The sequence below is a fragment of the Carya illinoinensis genome, chromosome 14 (genome assembly GCF_018687715.1).
Source record: "Carya illinoinensis cultivar Pawnee chromosome 14, C.illinoinensisPawnee_v1, whole genome shotgun sequence".
Lineage (NCBI taxonomy): Eukaryota > Viridiplantae > Streptophyta > Magnoliopsida > Fagales > Juglandaceae > Carya > Carya illinoinensis.
Genome location: NC_056765.1, coordinates 10,076,676 through 10,101,428, shown reverse-complemented (window position 1 = coordinate 10,101,428; position 24,753 = coordinate 10,076,676). Strand labels below are relative to the sequence as shown.

Here is a 24,753-nt window from a genome sequence, read left to right as displayed (position 1 = left end):
TAAAAGTTGCTAATAAAAGACATTACTTTCTACAGAAATGATAATATCTCATTCCTCATTAATTTAAATTTTTTTATTTAATAATTAGAGTAGTGATTTTTAATATATTGGTATTTTTTAAAAAAAAATATTAAAATATAATAAAAAAATTAAAAATTTCGGTTAAGCGGCACACCCGGCAGTCATTGTTGAGCGGTAGCCTAGCATGACTCTACTTTCTAAGAATGTTCCTATAGATATTCTCAAATGTGTTTGTTGGATAATGAGAAAAAAAATAGTTGAAAAATAATAATTTTAAGTAAAAATTAAATTATTAATTAATATATGGAATGTATTTATAAAATATAAAAAAATTAAAAAATTATTATTAAAATAGATAATATGACATTATTATTTTGACTTTAAGATGAATAGTCTAATGTGGATTAAGATCTCCATTAATTTTAACTTTAGCCAAAACCTCAACTTTTAATCAAATTTTAGACTAGTCATTACCAATACTCTCATGGCCTATTTTCATATCTAAAGAATAACATCAACAGTTGACAACAATGCCTGCATTTGCGGGAAAAGTATTGCTGAAATTCAGTGCTATAAAATAAACAGTGAATATTTGGACTAAAATACTTTATCCAAAATGTAAATGTGAATACATACATACATATACACATATATATATATATATATATATATATATATGTGTATGACTTTATCAGCAAGTAGTAGGTTAGATATCTTTAGGGAATTAAGCAAAGATCAAATCCTACTTTTTTAACCACTAGAAAGGGATATCAAGGTGGTGGGTGTGACACTCATGTGAGTTGGCTTGGCTTGGCCTGGCCGGCCTTTTGTTTGCTATAAAAATTTACAAAATTGCATGAAGGGATTTGAAAGATATTAAACGTTTCCTATGTGATGTATAGAAAACAGCTTTTTTGGATTTGACCCAAGAGGTGATTCACATTCAACAAACATCCCTCTGTTTCTCTCTTGTCAATCACATTCATCAAACTTTTTTTTTTTTTTGAGGTTTGGGGTGTTAGGTGAAACTTGTCCTCCTCTTGGGACATACATCGTGATTCCTGGCTGGCTGCTCTTGTAATGCTGATTGTGCTTGAATTACAGAGGGCATGAGACTTGAGAGTCGAGGTTAATGTCTGTTGGGTGACAAGAACAACATTATAATTATTAGGATGCCTACAATTTTTGACACTTTGATTCCATTTTGTTCTCTGATCTGAATTTGTTTCGATTGGAGTAAGAATTTTTAAATTTAGGGATAAATGTGGGAGTTCAACTTTAAAAGGTTTTAAGAGTTAAGATTGGAGCTGAGTCCAACAAGACTCTAAATAAATTTGTAAATAATTTTATTAAAAGTTGTTATTTTAGAGATGAAAATTGCAAATGGCATGGCTGGCATTATTGTTTAAAGGAAACGATTTATATAGTCTTTAAGGTGTATAAGTCTCATGCCCTTCCTTTTAAAATCAATAATCTTATTTGAAGACGTTTACATCACATGCCATCTATATGGTATAATTTGATTTGAAAGATAAATTTTAAAATTTGAATATTACAAATCAAATTATACGGTATGTAGCATAAAAGACTTCTAATAGCATTACTCTTTTAAAATTATAGACAAATCTTATACCCACACAAAAAACTCACTTTTTAGTCGTGATTCTATTATTTTTCAAACAAAATATACGATACTTACACATCTTAAGACTGTATCTAATATTAGTGATTTCTTGATCATTATCCAACACTTTCTCATCTTTATCTCAAGACTTTCTTTGCCCTCACTCAGCCTCTAGAAGGGCACATTTATCCCTCATTGGGCTAGCCAACCAACTTCGCCAGGAGCAAAGGCTCAGAATCTAAGGCTCTAGCGAGTGGCGAGAAGAAGGCCTACGCTAACATAGGAAAGATGGGACAGCCTTCACGCTAGAACGCCTCTAGCTACGCCGCATTAAATGACCATCTAGATTCTATCCCAGATAGAAATTACCACATTAAATGCGACAACATGCGGTCCTAAGATCAAAGACCTTGCCTCTACAGGTAGAGCCGCATGAAATGCAACAACATGCCGCCCAAGACATGGGGCGGACATCTCACACACAAAAAGAGCAAGAGCTGGCCCTGAAAAGGGGAGTATAAAAGCCCGGACGCAAGCACAAAGGAAGGGGGTTCAGTTCTTAACATCCATTTTATCTCTTCCAATCTCTCTCAAGTAACGTATTAATTTTAGCATGGCAGGTGTTTCAGACACTCCGGGCCATCAAACAGTTTCGACGTAGGGTCTAACAAGGAGGTAGGCGGGGTGAAAAGTAAGTCCTCAACAGCCTCAATCAAAGCTCATAGCCACACAACACCGTGTAGAGTCGAGCAACGCAATCGCCCTAGACATTCAAAGGTGTCTGTGCCAATTTCCCCTTCCCCTCCTCACCCTCAAAGGTCAACACCCTCATTTTCGTCTACCTTTCTCCTCTATAAGTCAGATCTTAACCATAATTATTCATTAAAATTGCAAGATCTTTATATTTGTTTAAACCAGTTGAATTTGTAGCTGCCAAGTACCATATATGACAATTGCTTATAAAGTTGTTCTTAAACATGATACTAATTGAACTCCAGCATGGTCTAACTCCACTCCAACACCAATCATGCAGATCGGAGTTTAGAGTTAAGCCTTAGCCCGGGCTGAACTTTAAGTCTAGAATAGTCTCCGACTACCATTAAAGTCAGAATTCCACTCCAGAGTCGAAGTCCACTCAAACAACGACACAAAATAGACCAATGGAGGCCATGCAAGGTTCTAGACCTCCGCTGAACAATGGTTGCTTGAGCTCCACGTGATGTTCCACAGACCACGTCAACCTGGTGGATTGCACGAGGGAAAAGGCAAAGAGTTCCTCTGAAAAAGTCAAGCACATGCTAAAGCCGGTACTTCGCTTTGGAGCCAACAAGGCCACGATTTTGGTCATCCACTCATGCATCATTTTTGTCAACATTCAACAAGCAAATCCATCCCAACATGCATATGCATATATTATTAGACTCGCACAATTCTAGGAGGCTAGGAGCCAGAACTAGGGATGACAGTTGTACCCCAATCAAGCTCTGGGGCATATAAATTTGCACAATAATTGGTGACAGGAGATGTCTTTTTCTCCAGCCACAAGACCGCTTGAGCTAGATTACTCCAATCTGTAATGCTGCTAATTTGCTATCCTTTTGTCCATCTGAGTAGTAATCCCAGTTCCATTCGCAGCAAATCAAACATATCCAAGCAATAGTTTTATAAATTGATCACCAAGTAAAAGAAGTTTAACATAAGTTGAAACTGAGGTTTACTACATATTAGAACAAAGAAATAAAGAATTCTTCCCAACTATGGCCTTGAAACATCAAACAGGCATGATGTTTGCAATACTTGAAAACTATCTTCGGAGTTTCCATAGTCTGTCTCTCGCTCAACAACAAAGCTTCCAAATTGCGCACCAGCAAAACCTCTGCAGTCTGCAGTATGATAAATCAAACTGGCTGATTCTCTCTACTCAGTCTCCATTTCATGGAAAACTTGCCAAATTCAATGCTATTTACAGTGAATCGACCTTTGATTTCTAAATATAGTGCCAAGTTTTGTCATTTATTACCAAAAGAATCACCTCCCATTCCCACTCTGATCCCCCAAAACCCAAGCGTTGTTCCGCCTTCGCACGTACCTATTGAACACCGAACCCGAATGACTCCGACTTCTGCTCATAGACCGAGATTCAGACCCAGAGTGCGCAGACGAAGAAGAATCAGGCCTCGACCTCAAGAAGGAGAAGAAATTCCGGAAAGCCCTGCGGAACCCACCACTCTCCCTCCCCCCACTCCTTGAAGCCCACGAAACCCTTCTCGGAGCCCCACCAGCACCAAGCCCACCATCCATTTCCGTGTACACAACCGGTAGTTCTCTCTCCGCAGCTGCTCTTCTCCCCCCAGAGAACCTCCCCACAGCAAACCCACCTCCCGGTAGCCTCCATATGGTCAACCCTACCGTGTCTTCTTCCGAATTCTCGCCCTCGTTTCGCTCGCTCGGTAACTCGTGCCGGCAAACCGGGCACGAGTTTCGTAGAGAAAGCCATGGGATGATGCAGTCTGAGTGGTATATGTGCTTGCACGGCATCTCGCGGGCCTCCACGCCGAGCTCGAAGGCTTCCTTGCAGACCGCGCAGTGGGACTCGGAGCCGACGTGGCTGTCCACGATTTCGATCGTCGGTAGAGACTCTATCGCGGCCTTAGATGCGGGCGGATTCTCGGGACGGCCGAGCCCGGTCACTTCGAGCTGGGCCAGCTGCTCCAGCAAACGTTCGAAACCCGAACCCATCAAGAACTCTGACATGGTCGCCGGCAGTGGACGAAGCCCGGACCCAGCTCCGTCGTCGTAATACAACTCGAAGCTGTTCCTCTCTCCATCACCGTCGCCTACGGGGTCTGCCGATACTCCGCGTAGGACGATAACCGGGTTGAAAGGCGACCGGTTTCCGGGGCTACGGCGGTTCCGGCGAGACACCAGGGCGGGTGCGTGCTCAGAATCTTGAGCGTTGTTTCCAAACAAGTGCATGGCGGAGGCTGCCAACCGAGGGTGAGGATTATCCGACGAAGGAGAGGCGTCGATCTCCTCGATGAACCCTCCATCGCAGTGGGGGCAGGTGATGGTATTTTCTTGGGCCCACATGCGAATGAAGCGCGTGCATCTGTAACACCAATAAGACGTTGCAGGCGATGACATATCCGATCACTATAACCGAGAGGTCCAATTCAGTAGTATCAGATCTCCGGCGACTGAGAGCGGCGAGCGAGAGAGAGGGGGAGAGAGGAGAGAGAGAGAAGTTTCAGAAATGAGTAAAAAGGGCGCAGAAAGAGCATTTAAGAAGGCACGCGGACGCGTGGATGTCTTTTTTTTTTTAACGAGGAGAAAGGAATGAATTCACATACGAGTGTAATCCACGTGGCGAATAACAATTGGATGTAATTGTGGAAAGTCAGGTGGAGAAATTATTATTATTTTTCGAAAAATGAGAAAAGAAAAGGACATAATTATTGTCGACGGAGAAATTGGGGCAGGCGCGTTAAGGAGCGTAGCTGACTCGGTGAGTCGGACCGAGACGTTGACTAGATGTGAGTGACCGCCGACCGGATGAATTCATTTTACGTTGGATTGGGACGCCGAGTTTGAATTAGTAGATTCCCGAACGAGGCAGCCAAAGCTGGCGTTTGGACTCTTTCTTAACGGAAATTTATTCATTGAATTGAGGTAATATATTAAAAGTTAAAAATAAAATAAAATATTATTTAAATAGTATTTTTTGATATTTTTTATTGTTTTAAAATTTTAAAAATTAAATTATTTATTTTATATATGTAAAAATTTAAAAAAATTATAATAATTAAATGAGATTAATTAAAAGACTTTTTCCTATCCACGCCTCTTAAGAGCATTCACATTGGTCTATGCATATGCATATGCAAAGTCATATTTGCATAATATGAGCTTAAATTCATCTACATTGGATTATGCATCTTCAAATATTTGCATAACTATGAACAGTACCTTTACATGTTTAAAGATCTACTATTTACTCTCTAAAACATATTTTATTCATTCTTTTTCTCTCCTCCTACTCTCTTTCTACATATTTTACCTTTAAATATTTTACTACATATTTTACTCATTCACTCCCCAAAAAATATTTTACTTAAATATTTTACATATTTGAATATCAAATCCTATTAAAAAAAAAGCAAAAAAAAATAAAATAAAATGATAATATTTTATTATTATTTTGTCTCAAATTTGCATAAGCCAATGTGGAAATTTTACTTGTGTGGCAAATTGGATCTCCAAAAGATGTGATTTTGCATATGCATATGCCTAAACCAATGTGAATGCTCTTAGACTTTAAACCCCACTCTAATTTTGTTTTTTTTAAATTTTGTAAAATAGAGTTGTATGTCACGAGTAGAAATGAATATATTATAGATAAATGATATTTATAATTTTAAAATATGCAAGTTCGGTATATATTTTAAAAAAATACATAAATTTAAAATTTATATTAAAAATATTATCTTCTAATGGTAGACACCACCTTTTTTAAAAGTAATATGTGAGACTTGCATACTATATAATTATATTTATTATTACTTAAAAAATTTAAGCACACCTAATAAAATTAACAAAATTTAATTTAAAAGATAAATATTAAAATTTAAATCTTATAAATAAAATATTACCATTTAAGTAATATATGTGATATACTCTACGTGTCAGTTTTATAAAATAAAATAATAACTCATTTTATATTGATATGATATTATCTATTGATTAGTAAGTTTGTTATTTTTTAAAATAATTAATTTAATAATCAATGAACAATATGATAATTCAGATTAAAAACGTGATGCGTTCCAATTACTAGTTTAATGGGAAGTTGATATTAAAAAACAAGAAGACACAAATGCCATGTCATTTTGATATTTTCATAAGAAGCCACCGGTATATGTTATGTAGTGTGGATGATCAAATATACAAGAAATACTTTTTGCAATCGGGAGATGCAGTCGGCGTGCAGTCGGCTGTAAAAAAAAAATTAATACGAGACCTACATGAAAAAAAAAATTATTTTTATAACTTTTTATAATTCATGTAGGTCCTATTGAATATAAAAAAAAATTTTATAATTTTTTTTTATTCATTCCGTACAGCCGACTGCACACCGACTGCATATAGCGACTGTATGTAGCAAAGCTGCAAATATACAACTGTCTTTAAGATGTCTGTTTAATTTATTTGATGCGGTCAACAGAATGCTACAAAAGAAAGGAGAAGAATACAAGAGGATAAGGAGATATGGCCGGCGAGGAACTATTGGATGCTCATAATTGGTTTGGTTACATAAAATTAAATTATTTTATTTTATATAAAAAAATTATATTAAAAACTTATTTTATAATAATATTTTATTTAACTTTTAATCTTTATTTCAGTCCATCTCATCTCATATATATAATCAAACGAGACTAATATCAATCTGTAATAAAAAATTAAAATAAAACAATTTGTCATCTTTTGCCATATGAGATCTAAGTGTCGGAATAATCATGCACTACGACATAAATGTATTTTTTAGGACGAAATTTTTAGCAAATGTTTGAGACAATGGTCAAAGTAAACATTGTGGATAGTGTCATGGGAAGTTTGGCTATAGCCAAGCTCCAAGCTTTTGGAAGTACATGACAAGTAGTAGATTTTGATAGTCAAATTTTGTTATAAATGTTAAAAGAAGAGAATGCATTTAAAGAGAATGACATTTAGACTATTATACAGTTCAGATGAAATGAAATAAAATATTTTGTTGAAAGTTAAATAAAATACTGTTATAATATAATTTTTTTTAAAATTTAAAAAATTAAATTATTTATTATATTTTATATAAAAATTTGAGAAAATTGTAATGATTAGATTAGATTAGATGAGATGAAATAATTTGATATTTGATAACCAAACCAGACCTAATTGTCCCATTTGACACATGCTAAGATCTAATTATTATTTATGCAAGGTTGGATTACAGAACCAAAATAAACATTAAGGAACTCACTCAATTATGTGCCATGGAATCTAGAGAGCATGATAAGGATGAGCTTTTGTTGAGATGCATGCTTAAAAATATTCTATTCTATGTAAGTTTGTGTCATGTCCCTTGCCTTCTAAGGTTGAGTAACATGCACACTTGTTTATGTCATCTTTAGTGAAAAAAGGACAATATAATAATTTTCATCTCAAGTGAGATTAATAATATTTATTTAGTATAAAATAAATAATATTTTAATCATTTCAAGCACGTCACTTTTCACAGGTAATCCGATAATTTTTTTTTAAATTTTAATAAAATAAATAATATTTTAATCATTTCGAGTACGTCACTCCTCATAGGTAGATCGATAATTTTTTAAAAAATTTTAAATTTTTTTAATAATATATATGTATATATATATATAAATATTTTTTTAAAATTTTCAGAATTTTGTCTATTCAAACACATTTTTCATGAAAACCCACAACTTTTCACAAAAAAATGTGTAAAACTTTATCCTCAAACATTTTCCTATCCAAATATTTGTTTTTGGTCCAAACATAGGGGCTAGAGTCTAGAGTCTAGATCCTCCGAACCGAAAATAGAATTATCTCGAGAAATAAATGTTAGGTCCTTTGTTGGTGTCATTTTCTGCCGAGCACCATCAAAGAACACAGCTGCATTCTTCGAGTAAGGTTCTGTAGGCAAGTATTGGGGGACCAAGAGGGACCAAGACAGACCTTTTTTAATTCGAGGATTGGGACAATTCAGAGGCCCTTCTTCAGAGTTCATGTGCTTGGGTCTGGTACAGCCCATCTTATATGAATTAGCATTGAAAATCCATCCTTGAGCTTAGCTTCAAACCCAATCCCAATCATGATTTCTTCGCAATAATATGACTCTACGTCTTAAACTTAACATCTTTAATGCATCGATTGATGTGATGAAACTATGGGTTTTTTTGCCAATGATAGACTTACAATTCTTTTACCACCATTTTATTATTTATAGTGTATTTATTTTTCTTTTTTAAGTACTTTTTTAATATATTTAATTATTAAATTTTTTTAAAAATATATAATTTTATTAATAGTCACTTTTTTAATTATTAAGTAAAAGAAAAATTTATAAAAAATTAAAAAAAATAATAAAAGGGTAATAGAATAGTGATAAGGCTATCACTATCCTTTGTGCCAATTGAGGCAAAGCAAATTTCTGTTTAAATTGGATAAAAATTATTAAAATATTATTAAAAAATAATTTTTTAATATTATTTTATTTTAAATTTTGAAAAAGTTGAGTTGTTTATTATATTTTGTATGGAAGTTTAGAAAAGTTATAATATTTAAATGAAATGAGATGAGTTGCAAGTAAAAAACATTTTTTGTTTTCTCTCTCTAGAGGTTATTCTCTCTCAAACCAACCTTGGCCATCCTCCATTTTCCTCTGCCCATAGGGGGTTTGGAGTTTTAGCTCTTCCCTCCCTCCTTCTATCCGACCACCATTGAATCTGTTCATAGTTTCTTTTCCTGATTTTTTCGTTGTCTTTCATCTTTAGCACCAAGAAGTGTCGATCTGCTGCCTATCGGCCTCCAAAGACCACCACGAGTCTCGCCTGCAGACTCTCTAACTACCAATCTTTTCAGACGGTTGAAGAAAACTTCCAAAAAGTGCGGCGCACGAGTTTCATGCACCACCGCATCAGCAAGAATTTGTTGTTGTCACTTACTTCACCATTGGGATTAGTGACTTTGGTTCTCCCATAACCAACCACTAGTTTTTTTCCTAGTGTGGCGCGTGAAATACCAAAGATATTTTGCCAAGGTATTGATGCATCATCCGATTGCTGCGTTCCTATGTTCCTATTTTTTTTAACCAATGATCAAGACAAAGTAATCGTGGAAGACTCCTATAACCAATCTAGACAAAGAAGATGCAACACACTTCGTTTCACTGTGACTTTTACTCACAGTGTAATAGATTATTTATCAGACTATTTTAAAACTGTTTCAAGTGATTTCTCTTTAGTGAAAAATGGGTGGGAGGTATTTATTGGTTTCAGGTTATTTTTTGCTTCTTCTATTTTTAGTGGAAAAATAGAAGTTTATGATTTAAAAAATAAATAAAATCATCAACTAGTAATTCAAATCGAAGTTCTTTAACAATTTTGAGTTTGAATTTGACATCTTGTGTGATTTAAGTGGGAGATGGTTTCTATAAAGGAAGTCTCTTTTCTTGCTCATAAAATTTGACTCAAGACTATATGGTTGGATTAGATATTTTTAGTGAACATAGACTATTTATCAAATGACTTTGTAAAAAGTAGGGGGGAAGTTTTTTTCCTTAGGCTAATATTATATATGGTACGCAATCTCCAGATATTTCTTTTGACAAAAGGTAGAGATCATTATATATATATATATATATTTTTTTTTTATAGGTAATGATAAAAAATTTTCATCTGAGTTTTAAATTGTGTTTGGATAGTGAAGTGATCTCAAATATTCTATAAATATTAATAAAAAAATAATAAAAATATTAAATAGTAATTAATAGTAGTACAAAATAATAAAAATATATTAAAAATAATAATAAAATAATAAATAATAATAAAATATTCTAAACCATCCAAATCAATCTTTATATTTGTCAATCTTGTTCAAATAAAATATATAGAGACTGCACACCTCATAATTATAAATATATATATATATATATATATATATATATTAATATTTGGGTGGCCATGTAGATCCGCCATTATAGACCTTCACGAGAATAAAAAGTAAAGTGAACCATTTTTCCTTCCACCCAAATTTGCAATAATTAATGAAAGAAAAGTCAAGGAGAGAGTATAAAATAAAAATAAATTATTTTATACAACGTAGCTTTTATTTTCTTTTTCTTTTTCTAAGCAAACTTGCATATATATATATATATATATAAATATATATATATATATATTAATTTAGAAAATACAAGAAATTTAATAAGGGTCTTTTCTACTATCAATATATAGAATACTATTATGAATGCTAGCTAATGAAATGCTACTAAATTTAAAGTTTGTAGCGACTCATTGCGTCATTGAATGCGCTTGAATCGATTTTGAGATTTATCGATTTTTTTAAAAATTCACTCCTTGTGAGATTTTAAAGAGTTTGCAATATCTTCTGTCATCGGAACGATTTGCCAAACTGTATCTTTTTTATTGATGAAAGAAATGTCTAACTGGAAGTCCCCTTCTAGAATAATAGATAGGTAAATAAAATATTTTATCATTTTGAAAGATAATTTTAGAGAGCTTTTGTAACCGGAGTTGTAGTTAGATTTTCTTCGATTCATATTTCAATAATCTCTCATTTTATTATTGATGAGAATATAAGTTCTCTCTATTTCACTTTAAATAGATACTATTAATTTATTTGAAAATATGAGATGTATTTTTATCTTTCACTTATCAATCTAATTATTTTTGTAAAAATTATAAAGTAAAAAAAAATTATTTTTATACTAAATAGATAATTCGATTTTTCATTGATAGACATGGGTTGAGGCTTCTAGATATGACATGACTTCTAGAGCAAAGCCGGACCTACGAGCATTCTTAATTACTTATTAAAAGAAAATGATATTTCAACCGAGAATTCCACCCACAAAAGTTATTGGCATTTTTTTTTATTTATTTAAAAAAAAATACGTAAAAAAGCTTTAAAGAAAATTTACACTGTCGATAGAAATCCAACTAGACTTGTTAAACGTGTGGAATGTGTCTGAATATTTGGATTCGGGTCAATTTGATTCAAGTATAAGAATAAGTAACCTAAGGGCAAGCACGGACATAATCCGCCTCCAACTCTGTTTCTTGCAAAGTTTAAATCTGAATTCTGACTCTTATTTATGTAGGCTCCGATCTGACTCTAACTTGTCCTTGTCAAAATTGTCGGATCAGAGTCGAATTTGAATTTTTTTAGTTTCATATTTACTCTATTTTTAAAAAAGAGTTTCTTGTGAACTTTCAAATTTTAGTTTTTTCAAAAAAATTAAGAATTAAAACTAAATCATTCACTGTTAATTTACTTCTTTACTAATTGCGTAACTTATTTTAGATTAGACTTATACTTGACATTTTATTATACTATAGTATTACATATTATTGTTAGTGTTTAATTATATGTTATTATATTTTAGTAAATTAGTATTATGTGTTGTTAACTTATTATATTATACTTATTTCAATATTAATGTCTAATTTATTTCTATACTTGATTATGTATGACAGCAATACTATGATATTTATATAGACTAAACTATTATTAATTTATTTATATTATAGTAAGTATATTATTTTGTAATAATTAGCTCATGCTAGTATATTATTGAATTTAGCTATATAAGTTTTAGTTATATAACTATATAAATATATTAGCATATATGATAAATATATAAATAAATACATATTTTTGTAACACATATACAATATTAGAGTCGAATCCAGAGTCAGATTCAGATTCAGATGGCAAAGTTAGAGTCGGATTCAGAGGGCAAAGTCGAACTCGGAGTTGAATCGGATTAGAGTAGGAGTCGCTTAGCAACACCTCCAATTGAAAAATTAATAAAAAAAATCTGACTTCGACTCTGTTTGTCAAAATATAAACAAAGTCAGATTTGTAGTTAAATTTTTGAATTTTTACATAGCCCTAACTTAAACTATCAAACACCTCGACTCAAGTCCTACACGATTATTTCATGGGTTGAGAAATGCCATCAATTTGGCTTATTTAAAAATAAAAATAAAATTAGAAAATGAAAAAATTCACAAATATTGGATCATTCATACTAATATATATTAAAACAAAGGCTATCTAAGAAAAGTTTAAGAAAGTCTTTAAAACAATAACTAGATTTTTCAATTTAAAATTGATTTTATAGGAAAACATATGTGGCTAGTCACGGATTGACCCATTTGACATACGATCCAATTGGCCCAAATAACTTGAAATGATCTGAAGAACCGTTTTAATTTTTTGTAATTGTGTTGACCTGCGAATCTAACACGACCAGATTATTAATTAGGCCAAAGTTTGTGACAATACCATTTATGAACTCCCATGCAGATGTGCCCTCCTCTTCCACGACTTCCTTGTTGATATGTCTTTCCTGTTATCACCATCACCCATAGCATCGCCTTCTTTTTCCTTCTTCTGATTAGTGCTTCCCCATCCCTCTAACTTAGCACGTTGTCGGCCATTTTACATTCAAATGCAAAATTGCTTAGTTATCGTGATTCGTGAATGCTCTTAGAATACACATTAGTCACAAAACCACAACACAATTGTTCAATATAGAAGTTTTTGTTTTGAGGAGCTATAAACCAACAACCACCACTATAAGACTATAAATAAACAATACTGCTATGTTTTAGATCGAATGCATTAAACTCGAGTTCGGTTTGATTCGTTTATTAAATAAGTTGTTTATGAATATAAAATCATGCTTGATTATAAATAATACAACTTGTATAAAATTTGATACAAGTGGTATAGAAGTTCAAACTTCACTTGCATTCAAATAAAAATTTAAAAAATGAGATTTGATCGCTTAATATTCAATTCAACTCAACTCGTTTATACCCTTAATTAATATAGTCAAATCTATTTTATTTTCGATGATGATGCTCACAATATGACTCATGAATACATGCGATGCGCGGATCAATGAGAGCCATGTTTATCTATCGGCACATCGCCAATAAAAATGATGTTGGAAATGGAAGATGTATCGTCAATCAACAATGATCCACAACCTCCATCACTGACTAGTAGGCAGCCCCAACCCACCAAAACATTACGGTTTTATTTGGATGGTGAAAATATTTTATTTTATTATTATAACTTTATTAAATTTTTATATAAAATATAATAAATAATTTAATATTTTTAAATTTTAAAATAATAATAATATTAAAAAATAACATTTTAATAAAATTTTATTCTATATTTAACTTTCATATAAAATTATATCTTTTTATTTCTCTATCTATGCTACACCGTATGGCAAACACGACAATCAATACCCAGCTTGCAGGCGAGTGACCTTCTAGTTTTTACCGTTCAACATGATGAAATGGACAACAACTCTCAAGCCTTTGACAAACTCCTCTGAGTTCGACTTTTAGCTATACTTATTAAGGTTGCCTTATGACTCTTATCTTGTTTCTTTTAATTAACATTGATGTTCTAGATAATCGAGAGTGCATATACTTCTATAAAACATTAAATAATTAATTTTTTTTTTTTAGCATTATGATAATTTAAGATTGTGTTTGATAAGTGAAATAGTCTCAGATTATTTCGTTATTATTTATAAATAATTTATTACTGTTAATTATTTTATTATTATTATTATTAACAGATTATCTAAGATAACGTAATCTAAGAGGATGACTGCGGAATTTAAAACATGTTCATCCCTTTGTTAAGGAATTTAGGGCATGCAATTGCTGAACCCCTTTCCTTGTTTAGGGAATTAGGTCTACTGCTAACTTCTTTTGAAGATTTTTACCGTATGCTTTTAACCAATGGCAATATCCGCTCCCTTGACCAGATTCACTACCTAAAAAGCAGGCTGCAGCGAATCTAAAAGCAGCTGACGCAACACTCACAGTCACAGAGATACTTTCCTTTTTTTCTTTTGGAAGGCCGAGCAAAAACCAAACACCATCACATCTTCTTTCCTTCGGGAATTTCCATACATCGGTCGGTTCTCACTTGGTCAATCACACCTGATCTTTAGGAAAATATGCAAAATATTTCAGATATTATTTTCTATAAATAAACAAAAATAAAGAAACCCGAAAAAAGATTAATTTTTTTAATAATTACGAACTGTCAGTGTATTTAATCGCCCTTTCATTCTGAACAAAACCCTAAAGGGTTCTTGGTAAAAAAAAAAAAAAAGAATCGATCGCCGCCGGATTGATCTTACCCGTTAGTGCTATCCAGCACTCGTTTCCCTGTGATCTCGCAGGAAAACAGCACAGCTTAACGCTTTTTTTCCTGACTTGAGCAGTTTTCTTGCGTTTATATCTGTTGTGGGATATTTGGTGTTACGGGAAAACGTGTGAAGAATTTTGTTTTCTTTGACAAACTTATGGAATCAATTCGGGGAGCTTCTAACTTGATGTTTGGATTATGTTTGCGTGATTGATTCTATGGTTTTAGACTTGGGGAGTAGGTCCGGTGGTGAAAACTTTGCGCTTTGAATTAGGTTAGAAGGGATAATTATGAAGTTGAAAATAGACTGCTTAGGGAGCTTTTAGTGTTTAAAGTTTTGATTTTTGGATTGTTTTAGGTATAGGGTTAGGTCTTTATACGTGGGTAATGTTCAGTTTGAGTTATTGTTAAGAGGGGGATGATCAATTTGAGGATTTGAGAATGTTGAGTGAATTGGGAAGGAGACCGATGCTTGGAGGTAACGAAGGATCGTTTGGGGATGAGTTCGAGAAGGAGATAGGACTGTTGCTCCGCGAGCAGCGTAGTCGGCAAGATGCTGATGATCTCGAACGTGAGCTTAATATGTATAGAAGTGGGTCTGCTCCTCCAACCGTGGAGGGTTCATTGAGTGCTGTTGGTGGGTTGTTTGGTGGTGGTGGTGGGGGTGCTGCTGGTGGCAGTGGTGGAGGCGGTAGCACCTTTTCGGATTTTTCTGGAAGTAAGAACGTAAATGGGTTTGCGTCTGAGGAGGAGCTTAGGTCCGATCCATCTTATCTTTCCTACTATTACTCGAATGTAAACCTCAATCCGCGGCTTCCGCCTCCTTTGCTCTCGAAGGAGGATTGGAGGTTTGCACAAAGACTGAAAGGGGGGAGTTCGGTGCTAGATGGGATTGGAGATAGGAGGAAGGTGAACAGGGCCGACGATGTTGGCAGTAGGTCATTGTTTTCGATGCCCCCGGGGTTTAGCACGAGGAAACAAGAAACTAAGCTTGAGTCAGACAAGGGACATGGCTCTGCAGAGTGGGGTGGTGATGGACTGATTGGTTTGCCGAGTTTAGGACTCGGGAACAAACAAAAGAGCCTAGCTGAAATCTTTCAGGTGGCCTGCTGTTTTGCCTTTATTCATCTTTCTAACTGTGTCATTGTTAGTGAAATCCTTGTTTTTGTGAAGTATTTGTTTGACAGTACTATGAGTTTCAAAGTCTTTACCCCTTTGTGCTATATGCTGCGGCATTTAGTGTTTTTTTTAAAGATTTTCTTTTAGATGAACATATTGCATAACTTTGAAGAAAATGGTTTTTTGTGATTCAAAATTATATAGCTTATTGAACTGTATCCATTTTTTTTTGGGGAGGGGGATGTGTGTCACTCATTTTGGTTATCTGTTGATAATTTTTGTACATTTAATAATTTCTAAATTTTACCTATATCATTGTTATGCGTCTTGTACCTTGGCTGGAAATAAAAAATCAGTAGGATGTCTAGCAGAAATTGATGCTCCTTAATTGAAAATAAAGTCATGCTAACTGGGAATGATAATTAGTCAATCATGTCATCTAAACCAAAGTCAGTTTAATAAAACTTAGTTGATTTCTTACATATAAAAATAAAATAAAACCTAGTTTATTTAGTCCATACTATCAAAACGCAAGTTAGAACATAGGATTTAGGTTTTGCGCCATTGACAACCTCCTTTTCATTTGATTATACAAGAGTCTAGATGGCTACAAGCCTGATGTTTCAATTTTTCTTGTGTTTCTTCCTCTGATTATTTGCTGTTCTTTGATTTAAAACTTATTCAAGATGGACATTAGCTAAGAGCTCTATGTTTCCATCTTGTGGGTCAATCATATAGTCATCTCATGTTACTTCACTTTTTTTTTTTTAATTGATGAATTATGCGCATCCAACGAGTCTTGTACCCGTGATCTCCCAAACCCTCCATCCTGTTCTTGTGATTGGAGGAATTCCCACCACCATACTCTTATGAAGGGGGAAGTGACATTTCGGGACAGCTCAGCTGCTTGCCATGTTAATTCTTGTTTCCCACACCTGAATTTTTAAATTTTTTGAGGTTTGTGCTCATACTTTAAAGCATAGGCCAACAACATAGGTCAATGGCATTGCATAGGCTACATCTAACTGTTGACTTGAGTTCCTGATATCCGTAAAGCTCTTCATTTCAAATCTTTTACGTGTGCAGGATGACTTGGGGCGTGCATCTCCTGTCAATGGGTTTCCATCTCGTCCAGCCAGCCGCAATGCTTTTGATGAGAATGTTGAAATGGTAGGATCCGCTGAAGCAGAGCTAGCTCATTTGCGCCGTGAGCTGAAAACTTCTGATGCTTTACGATCTGGGACAAATGGATCATCTGCTGTCCAAAACGTGGGCGCTCCTTCATATACTTATGCAGCTGCTCTAGGTGCTTCTCTGTCAAGAAGCGGAACTCCAGATCCCCAACTCGTTGCTAGGGCTCCTAGCCCTTGCCTTACTCCTATTGGAGGAGGCAGGGCTGGCCCATCTGAAAAGAGAGGCATTACTAGTCCAAACTCATTTAATGGTGTCTCATCTAGCATCAATGATTCTGCAGATCTGGTAGTTGCTTTGTCTGGCATGAATTTGTCAACTAATGGTAAGCTAGATGATGAAACTCGCTTGCCATCACAGATTGAACAGGACATCAACAAACAACAAAATTATCTATTCAGTCTACAAGGTAGTCAGAATCATAGCAAGCAGCAACATTCATACTTAAATAAATCGGAATCAGGGCATTTGCATTTGCATTCTGATCCTCAATCGGGAAAAGTTTTATATTCTGGTTTGGTTAAGGGCACTGGGGCTGGGTCAGAGCTGAACAACTCGCCCTCTGATAGGCAAGTGGAACTGCAAAATTCTGCTCTTTCGTCTGGTAATTCATACTTAAGAGGATCTACAAATGGTGGAGGTGGGTTCCCTGCTCAGTATCAGCATATAGATGCCACAAATTCCTCATTTGCTAACTATGATTTAAGTGGTTACAGTGTAAATCCACCTCTGGCATCCATGATGGCTGGCCAAGTTGGAACTGGTAACCTGCCACCCTTCTATGAAAATGTTGCTGCAACATCTCCTATTGCAGCTCCTGGGATGGACTCGAGAGTTCTTGCAGGAGGTATGCTTTCTGGAGCTGCTGCATCTGAAGCACATAATCATGGTAGAATGGGTAGCCAAATGCCAGGGAGTGCTGTTCAGGCATCATTTGTTGATCCTATGTATCTTCAGTACTTTAGGACATCTGAGTATGCAGCACAGCTTGCTGCTCTCAATGATCCTTCTATGGATAGGAATTACGTAGCTAACTCATACATGAATTTATATGAGCTCCAGAAAGCTTATCTTGGGGCTCTTCTTTCCCAGCAGAAGTCTCAGTATGGTCTTCCATTGGGCAGCAAGTCTGGTGGTTCTAATCATCATGGTTATTATGGGAATCCTGCATTTGGTGTTGGCATGTCTTATCCTGGAAGTCCAATGGCAGGTTCTGTTATTCCCAACTCTCCAGTTGGACCTGGTAGTCCTATGAGGTACAATGAGCTGAACATGCGTTTTCCTACTGGCACGAGGAACTTAGCAGGTGGCGTCATGGGATCCTGGCACCTGGATGCTGGATTTAACGTGGATGAAAGCTTTGCATCTTCACTACTAGAAGAATTTAAGAGCAATAAAACTAAGTCTTTTGAACTTTCTGAAATTTCTGGTCATGTTGTTGAATTTAGGTATATACTGTTTATTGATTTTCTTGTCCTATATTTTTTCTCTACCTTCTGTTGATTTCTGTGGTTTTATATCTTTTGTGAGCAGCGCGGATCAGTATGGGAGCCGATTTATTCAACAGAAACTTGAAACAGCAACAACAGAAGAGAAAACCATGGTTTATCAGGAAATCATGCCCCAAGCTCTTGCTTTAATGACTGATGTGTTTGGTAATTATGTTGTTCAGAAGGTAACCCACATTCTTTTTTTTCCTCTCAAAAACTCATTGGTTTATTTTTCTAATAGTTTTCGGTGGATTTTATTTAACACTTGGTAGTTGAATACAGTTTTTCGAGCATGGACTTCCATCCCAGAGAAGGGAATTGGCTAACAACCTTTTTGGTCATGTGCTGACACTTAGCCTTCAAATGTATGGTTGTCGAGTAATCCAGAAGGTATCAATAATTTGTGGGTTGGCAGATGTTACTCTTTCTGCCCGAAAGTTTTCATATATGGATCCCTATCATCGATGTTCTGCAGTCATGGAACTAACACTTTCATTCATCTTTTTTTTGGTTTGACTGATCAATCATTGTTCTGGCAGCTTGTGTGTATTCATTTTTTCTAGTAGTAATTTTCTTTGGACTCTGCATTTTTGGGAAAATTTAAGAGTTTAGATCTCTGAAATTATGGTATAATTCTATTGTTGATCAGGCTTGAAAATAGTTATTTTGGCAAAAAAACGGAGCTATTTTTTTCCTTTAAAAGGAACAAGCTTCAATCATATCTATAGATGTCACTGGTGTAGACATCATTTTCTCTTCAGCAAAGCTATTTGCAATCCCCTGAACACACCACTGACACAGCCACATCAGCTCTAAAAAGACCAAATTTAATTTTTTTTACATCCACTTCTAATCTTCTGATTCTGCCTCTACTATTCCTGTTCCACTTAATTTTCAGACAATCCCTAATCTTGGTGTCATGTGTCCCTTTGGTCATCAAGACAAGAAGATTTCTCTGCTAGTTCTGCACATTTCCTGGATTTAAAAGAATGTTTAGCGTTTTGCTATAGCTGCACATTTTATTTATAGGTAAAAGTATAATTTTATTGAAACACAACAAAACGTGTTGCCCGAGTACAGGGGAAGATACACAAGAAAACACCTAATTATAATCTGGGAACTAGAAAATGAACTATAGCTGCACATTTCACTTCACACCAATACACATTTGGTCACCAAGAAAATGTAATAAAAATAATTTTTCCTTTGTTAATTGCTGCATATTTCTATGCTTTAGATGAATTTTTAATCCTCTGTTATCTGCTGCACATTTCTTGGGTTTATATGAATGTTTAATGCTCTGATATTGCTGGACATTGCACACCAATAATCAGTTTGGTCACCAAGAAAATGTAGGAAAAGAAAATATCACTCCATAATGCCAGATTCCGCATTAGCATGAAAAAAAAAAAAAGAAAATCTCAACTCCATTGCCTCTAACGCATTTACTAACCTCAGTTAAGGCTCATTATTCAATTTTGAAACATCATTTTTCTTTAACTTTTCCATAGTTTCTTAGCAACTAAACAGATTTTTCAAAAACAGAAGGAAAAGAAGAAAGATTGACATAAGAAGACCAAGCTCCTGGCTGAGAGAAATGGTGATAGTTATAGAAGGATACCTTCATTGTTGGTCTCTCCTGATGCAAACAGATGTCTTTGAAGATTAATTTCTGAAACAAGGGAATGAAAACGTTCAGTGCAAAATTTTCATTCCAGATAAAGTGGGAGTTTGTCATCTCTCTACTCAGTTTTTCTTTTTAATGGCTGAAGTGGCAGGTGTTGATGACCTGCCACGTTATCAGTGTGCCCCAAGGCTTACGTACCGGGGCTTGAACCTAGCAAAACTCTTAGTCTCTATATTGTTCCATCACTTTCATCATCATGCTATGCTATGTAGGAGAAGCTAGTTAATAACTACCATATGAATTACTCTTTTTCTGATTTTCTTGAAGTGCTTTCCAAAATTGTGTGATAATCCGAGTGCTTTTACGGAAGATTCTGGCAGTCATATGCTTTGTTTAACCGTCAGGCAATCGAAGTTGTTGATCTGGACCAGAAGATCAAAATGGTTGAAGAGCTTGATGGTAATGTGATGCGCTGTGTACGTGATCAGAATGGGAACCATGTCATCCAGAAATGTATTGAATGTGTTCCTGAAGATGAAATTCACTTTATTGTCTCAACATTTTTTGACCAAGTTGTCACCCTTTCCACACATCCGTATGGCTGTCGGGTGATACAGGTTTAGAAATTCTTACTTTTAATTTTGATTATTTCATTTGAACTTGTGATGACCCATGGGTTTTATGACAATGTCTTTCATATCGCGCAGAGAGTACTAGAACACTGCAATGACCCAACAACTCAAAGTAAAGTTATGGATGAGATTTTAGGAGCTGTTAGCATGTTAGCACAAGATCAGTATGGCAATTACGTTGTTCAGGTTCACAATATTTTCTGAATACTATTTGCTTGGACTCGATACATGCGGCAGTCATTGTTATGGGAGTGATGTAAATTACCATATCATGCTCTATGTTATATTTGGATGAGTGCCTGTTAAATTTGCTGCTGTACTTATTGGCACCATCCAAACTACTCTTAAGTCCTTTGGGCGTGTTATTTCCATCTGTCTTACCTTCCAGCCTCCCATTCCATTACTTGTTCTTCTTTTCTTAGCGATTAAAGTTTCTCCTGAAGATTCTGTTGGCACTGTTGCTTTTCTGTCTTCACAGTTCTTTTATTGCAAAACTTTCGTAGTTTGCGATTCTTTTCCCATCTTCTTCCACTTAAAATTGTTAATTGGATTTACTTATAAAAAATCTTAATTGGATTTGAAATATATCTTCTATTGGGATGTTCATCTATTCATGTCTCAGATGCCAGCTCGTCTTGTTTCATTTTGCGATAGACAATCTGAAGTTGTCCTTGTATAATGCCTGCTTTGAAGATCCGGCTGTTCTCCATTTTGGACCTTCCAAATGTGCTTAATTTATACCATCTATTTTATTTTTCATGGATAATTGATTGATCTCTTGTATTTGTTTTTCAAATAGCATGTGCTGGAGCATGGAAAGCCTCACGAGCGTTCTGCTATTATTAAAGAATTAGCTGGGAATATAGTTCAAATGAGTCAGCAGAAGTTTGCCTCCAATGTTGTGGAGAAGTGTTTAACTTTTGGTGGTCCTAGTGAACGCTTGCTACTAGTGAATGAGATGCTTGGTTCTACTGATGAAAATGAGCCGCTTCAGGTTTGCCCTCTCTCCTGGCCTTTAAAGCACAGGCTTCTGGATTCTACTGTATCTTTTATGTGTCATGTGATTAAAAACTTTTTATGAAACTCAAGGAACTTTCCAGCCCGTGAGTTTTGGAGTCTCTTAGACTCACACAGGACATCGGGTATAATACTGAAGAATTATGAGGTCCTAATGTCAAGCTGGTGTATCAAGATTTTTAAACTTGATTTTGTGTTCTCTACTAAATAGATTGTACCATTGGTTGACTTGACCATTGCGACGAGTAATTTATGGTATTTCCTTTTAGATAGTTGTGTGTTTATAACATTTCAGCATCTTGGGCTTTGGGTCTGCAAGTGATTCTGTTGATAAAATAGTTTCTTCAGTTGGCTATCAGCATTGTTTGAGAAGATGAAAATTTCAGTTACTGATGCTTCCATGTTATCTTTGTTGTGCTCTATTGCTTGCCATCTTATCATTTTGTCCTGTTATTTTTGTTTATTATCCAGGCAATGATGAAAGATCAGTTTGCAAACTATGTTGTACAAAAAGTGCTGGAGACTTGTGACGACCAGCAGCGCGAGCTGATCCTCTCACGAATTAAAGTTCATTTGAGTGCATTGAAAAAATACACTTACGGAAAGCACATTGTTGCACGTGTAGAGAAACTTGTTGCTGCTGGGGGTATTCTTTCTTCCTTTGTTATTTTTTGCTTCACATTCGAGTTTGGGTTTCTATTTACTTTGTTCAACTTTTCAACTTCAGGGAAGGAAAGTTTAAGATTTGTATTACTTTTTATCCGGAAAAATGATAAAAGCTGCCAAGTGGTTTTTATAACCCTACAAAAGTGATCTAGTTGCACCATTTTGGATAAACTAGTTGCGCCATTCTGTATATACTATGATTACTTTGTTGATATAGGGAATCTTTTTTTTTTAAAGTACGTCTTGAAATCTATAGCCAAGTGCATTTCATGAATCAAATAATTGAAAGCCTTCAAGCATTGACCTTTTTATAGTTAGAACCTCCAACAAAAATAATTGATAATATACAATATCGTTATGAACCAATGTTAACTTTAGTTACTTTACATAAAAGACATGACTTATATGCTTGTAAAATGAAGTTAGCATAAAAGAAACATGTCTGCTATAGCAAATGAGACAACGCTTGTAAAATGAAGTTAGCATAAAAGAAACATGTCTGCTGTGTCATCTAGTCACTGCTTATGAAACACAGTACAAATGTTTCTGTATATGCAGCATGGGTTTCATTTTGGTTTTATCTTCTAGTCATTTATTTATTTTCTTCTTTTTTTTAAAAAAAAATAAAAAATAAAGAATAGTTGATTGATCATATGAATCTTCCATATGAGAATAGCTTGGTAACTTTTCACTTAAATTGCTTGCAGAAAGGAGGATCGCCGCTCAGTCTCCACACCCTGCTTAGGCAGCGTAGGGAAAAAGTTCTGTACAGCTAACTGAGGCTAGTGTGAGCGTCCTCCTCTCTTTCATCCCCATGTCAAGGCTATGACTCTTACCTGTGTTGAGACGGGTACGAGCTTATTGGAAATAAAGTTGTTGCTTGTGTTGGAAAACTGTACATTGTGTAGTTTAAGGTTTATATACATAGAATCAAGCAAATCGAGGTTCAGGTGTTGAATTCACCTGATGTGCCTGCACAGGAGATAAAAATGACCATACGAGTCTTTTTAAGGGTGTAAAAATTATGAATGTTGAGGTAGTCTTTCAAGTTAACGCGACTGTACAAATGTTGCCATCTGGAGAGCAGTTTATGTTTAGCGAGGCCAGAGATATTCAATGTATGGTTATTGACGTTTTTCCAGACACTTAAAAGCACAATTTTCTTATGCAGCAAGTATCTCTTGTTCTCGATTTATTTATCTTTTGATGTTGATATTAGTTCACGTCTTTTATAATTGTTATTCCATATGCTCTTCCCTAGAACAGGCTTATCTGTGTTTGGGTACTTGAGAGTTTACTCTTAGACATTTCTCAACACTTTTCACTACTATTTATTACTTTTCACTTACTTTTGTTATTATTCACAACACTTTTCACTTACTTTTATTATTATTCATTACTTTTCACTTACTTTTTATTACTATTTACAACTATTTTTAATATTTCTCAACACCCAAATCCACCCGTGTACCTGTCAAGAATAATGTATTCTTGGTTTCATTCCTAGTACGTGAATGAGTATGGTAATGAAATTCTTGTATGATCATCCGGTGAATGCACTCGGGGTGATCTCAGGTAGTCGAGTGGAGGACTTGGTATCTTACATCGCATCCTTGAAACTATCTTCAGAGACTTTTAACGGGCTGTGAATTATCATTGTTGTAATGAGAAATAATACTTATAATTGTGAGTATGTAAGCGCTGTGTAATTATTTTGAAAAAGGTAAATAAATACGGTATTCACATGATGAAAAAATTAATTTTTTTATTCTCATGTAACATACCAACATCCACTTAAAAGAACGGTTTGAATTATATTTGCAAGAAATATTTATCCTACCTAGACCGACAATAAAGTCCCAGTTTTCAAGTTGACCAAGCTAGGAGGTTCTTTTTTAACTTACCCTTTGTTCTTTTCATAAGAAGCATACCATAATTCATAATGCAAGGTATGGGAAGGGCTGATGCAAAGTTGGAGATGAAGAAAAGGATAGTGCAAGTGAAAGCAGAACAATAGAGGTGATTTGGGTTCGGAGTCAGCAACAATGGTGGTGGTAGTGGTGAGTGAGTGAGTGAGTGAACGAGAGTGTGAATGGCATTCAGTTGAGTTCATTTTAGCCAATTTTCCAACGATTTTGTTCTCGAGTTAATTACAATCTTACCTGTCCGACCGACAGAAAATATACAATGGCAGATGGCGTTTAACAGACCTAATTTTGTGAGCATATAAAAAACATTGCAGCCCAGTGTATGGATTTCCTCATAACAGTTGTTATTGTAAAGCCATTGAAGAGAACGTATGCAGAGGATACCAAAGGGCAAGAAATCAATGGTTTATTGGACAGATCTCACACTCGTGCTGCCTTTCCCTGCAGAGAT

The 24,753-nt window shown here is 34.8% G+C and overlaps 2 protein-coding genes across 2 annotated transcripts; one reads left to right on the top strand and one right to left on the bottom strand.

Moving 5' to 3' along the window:
* Nucleotides 1-3,291: 3,291 nt before the first annotated feature.
* On the bottom strand, nucleotides 3,292-4,912 carry LOC122294843 (E3 ubiquitin-protein ligase RDUF2-like). The gene has a single exon (XM_043103835.1). The coding sequence runs from the start codon at nucleotides 4,787-4,789 to the stop codon at nucleotides 3,674-3,676; it is 1,116 nt and encodes a 371-aa protein (XP_042959769.1). The 5' UTR covers nucleotides 4,790-4,912; the 3' UTR covers nucleotides 3,292-3,673.
* Nucleotides 4,913-14,520: 9,608 nt separating this feature from the next.
* LOC122295074 (pumilio homolog 2-like) lies at nucleotides 14,521-23,569 on the top strand. Its single transcript, XM_043104104.1, has 9 exons — nucleotides 14,521-15,733; nucleotides 16,838-18,390; nucleotides 18,476-18,617; nucleotides 18,715-18,822; nucleotides 20,464-20,676; nucleotides 20,767-20,877; nucleotides 21,491-21,685; nucleotides 22,180-22,354; nucleotides 23,082-23,569. The coding sequence occupies exons 1-9, from the start codon at nucleotides 15,074-15,076 to the stop codon at nucleotides 23,117-23,119; spliced, it is 3,195 nt and encodes a 1,064-aa protein (XP_042960038.1). The 5' UTR covers nucleotides 14,521-15,073; the 3' UTR covers nucleotides 23,120-23,569.
* The last annotated feature ends 1,184 nt before the right edge of the window (nucleotides 23,570-24,753 follow it).

What these genes read in the sequence shown, in the direction of transcription:
- LOC122295074 (XM_043104104.1), top strand. Translation starts at nt 15,074, where the DNA reads ATGTTGAGTGAATTGGGAAGGAGACCGATGCTTGGAGGTAACGAAGGA. An exon ending in GCCTAGCTGAAATCTTTCAG is followed by an intron (nt 15,734 to 16,837) that starts GTGGCCTGCTGT and finishes TTACGTGTGCAG; the next exon opens with GATGACTTGGGGCGTGCATC. An exon ending in GTAATTATGTTGTTCAGAAG is followed by an intron (nt 18,618 to 18,714) that starts GTAACCCACATT and finishes AGTTGAATACAG; the next exon opens with TTTTTCGAGCATGGACTTCC.
- LOC122294843 (XM_043103835.1), bottom strand. Translation starts at nt 4,789, where the DNA reads ATGTCATCGCCTGCAACGTCTTATTGGTGTTACAGATGCACGCGCTTC.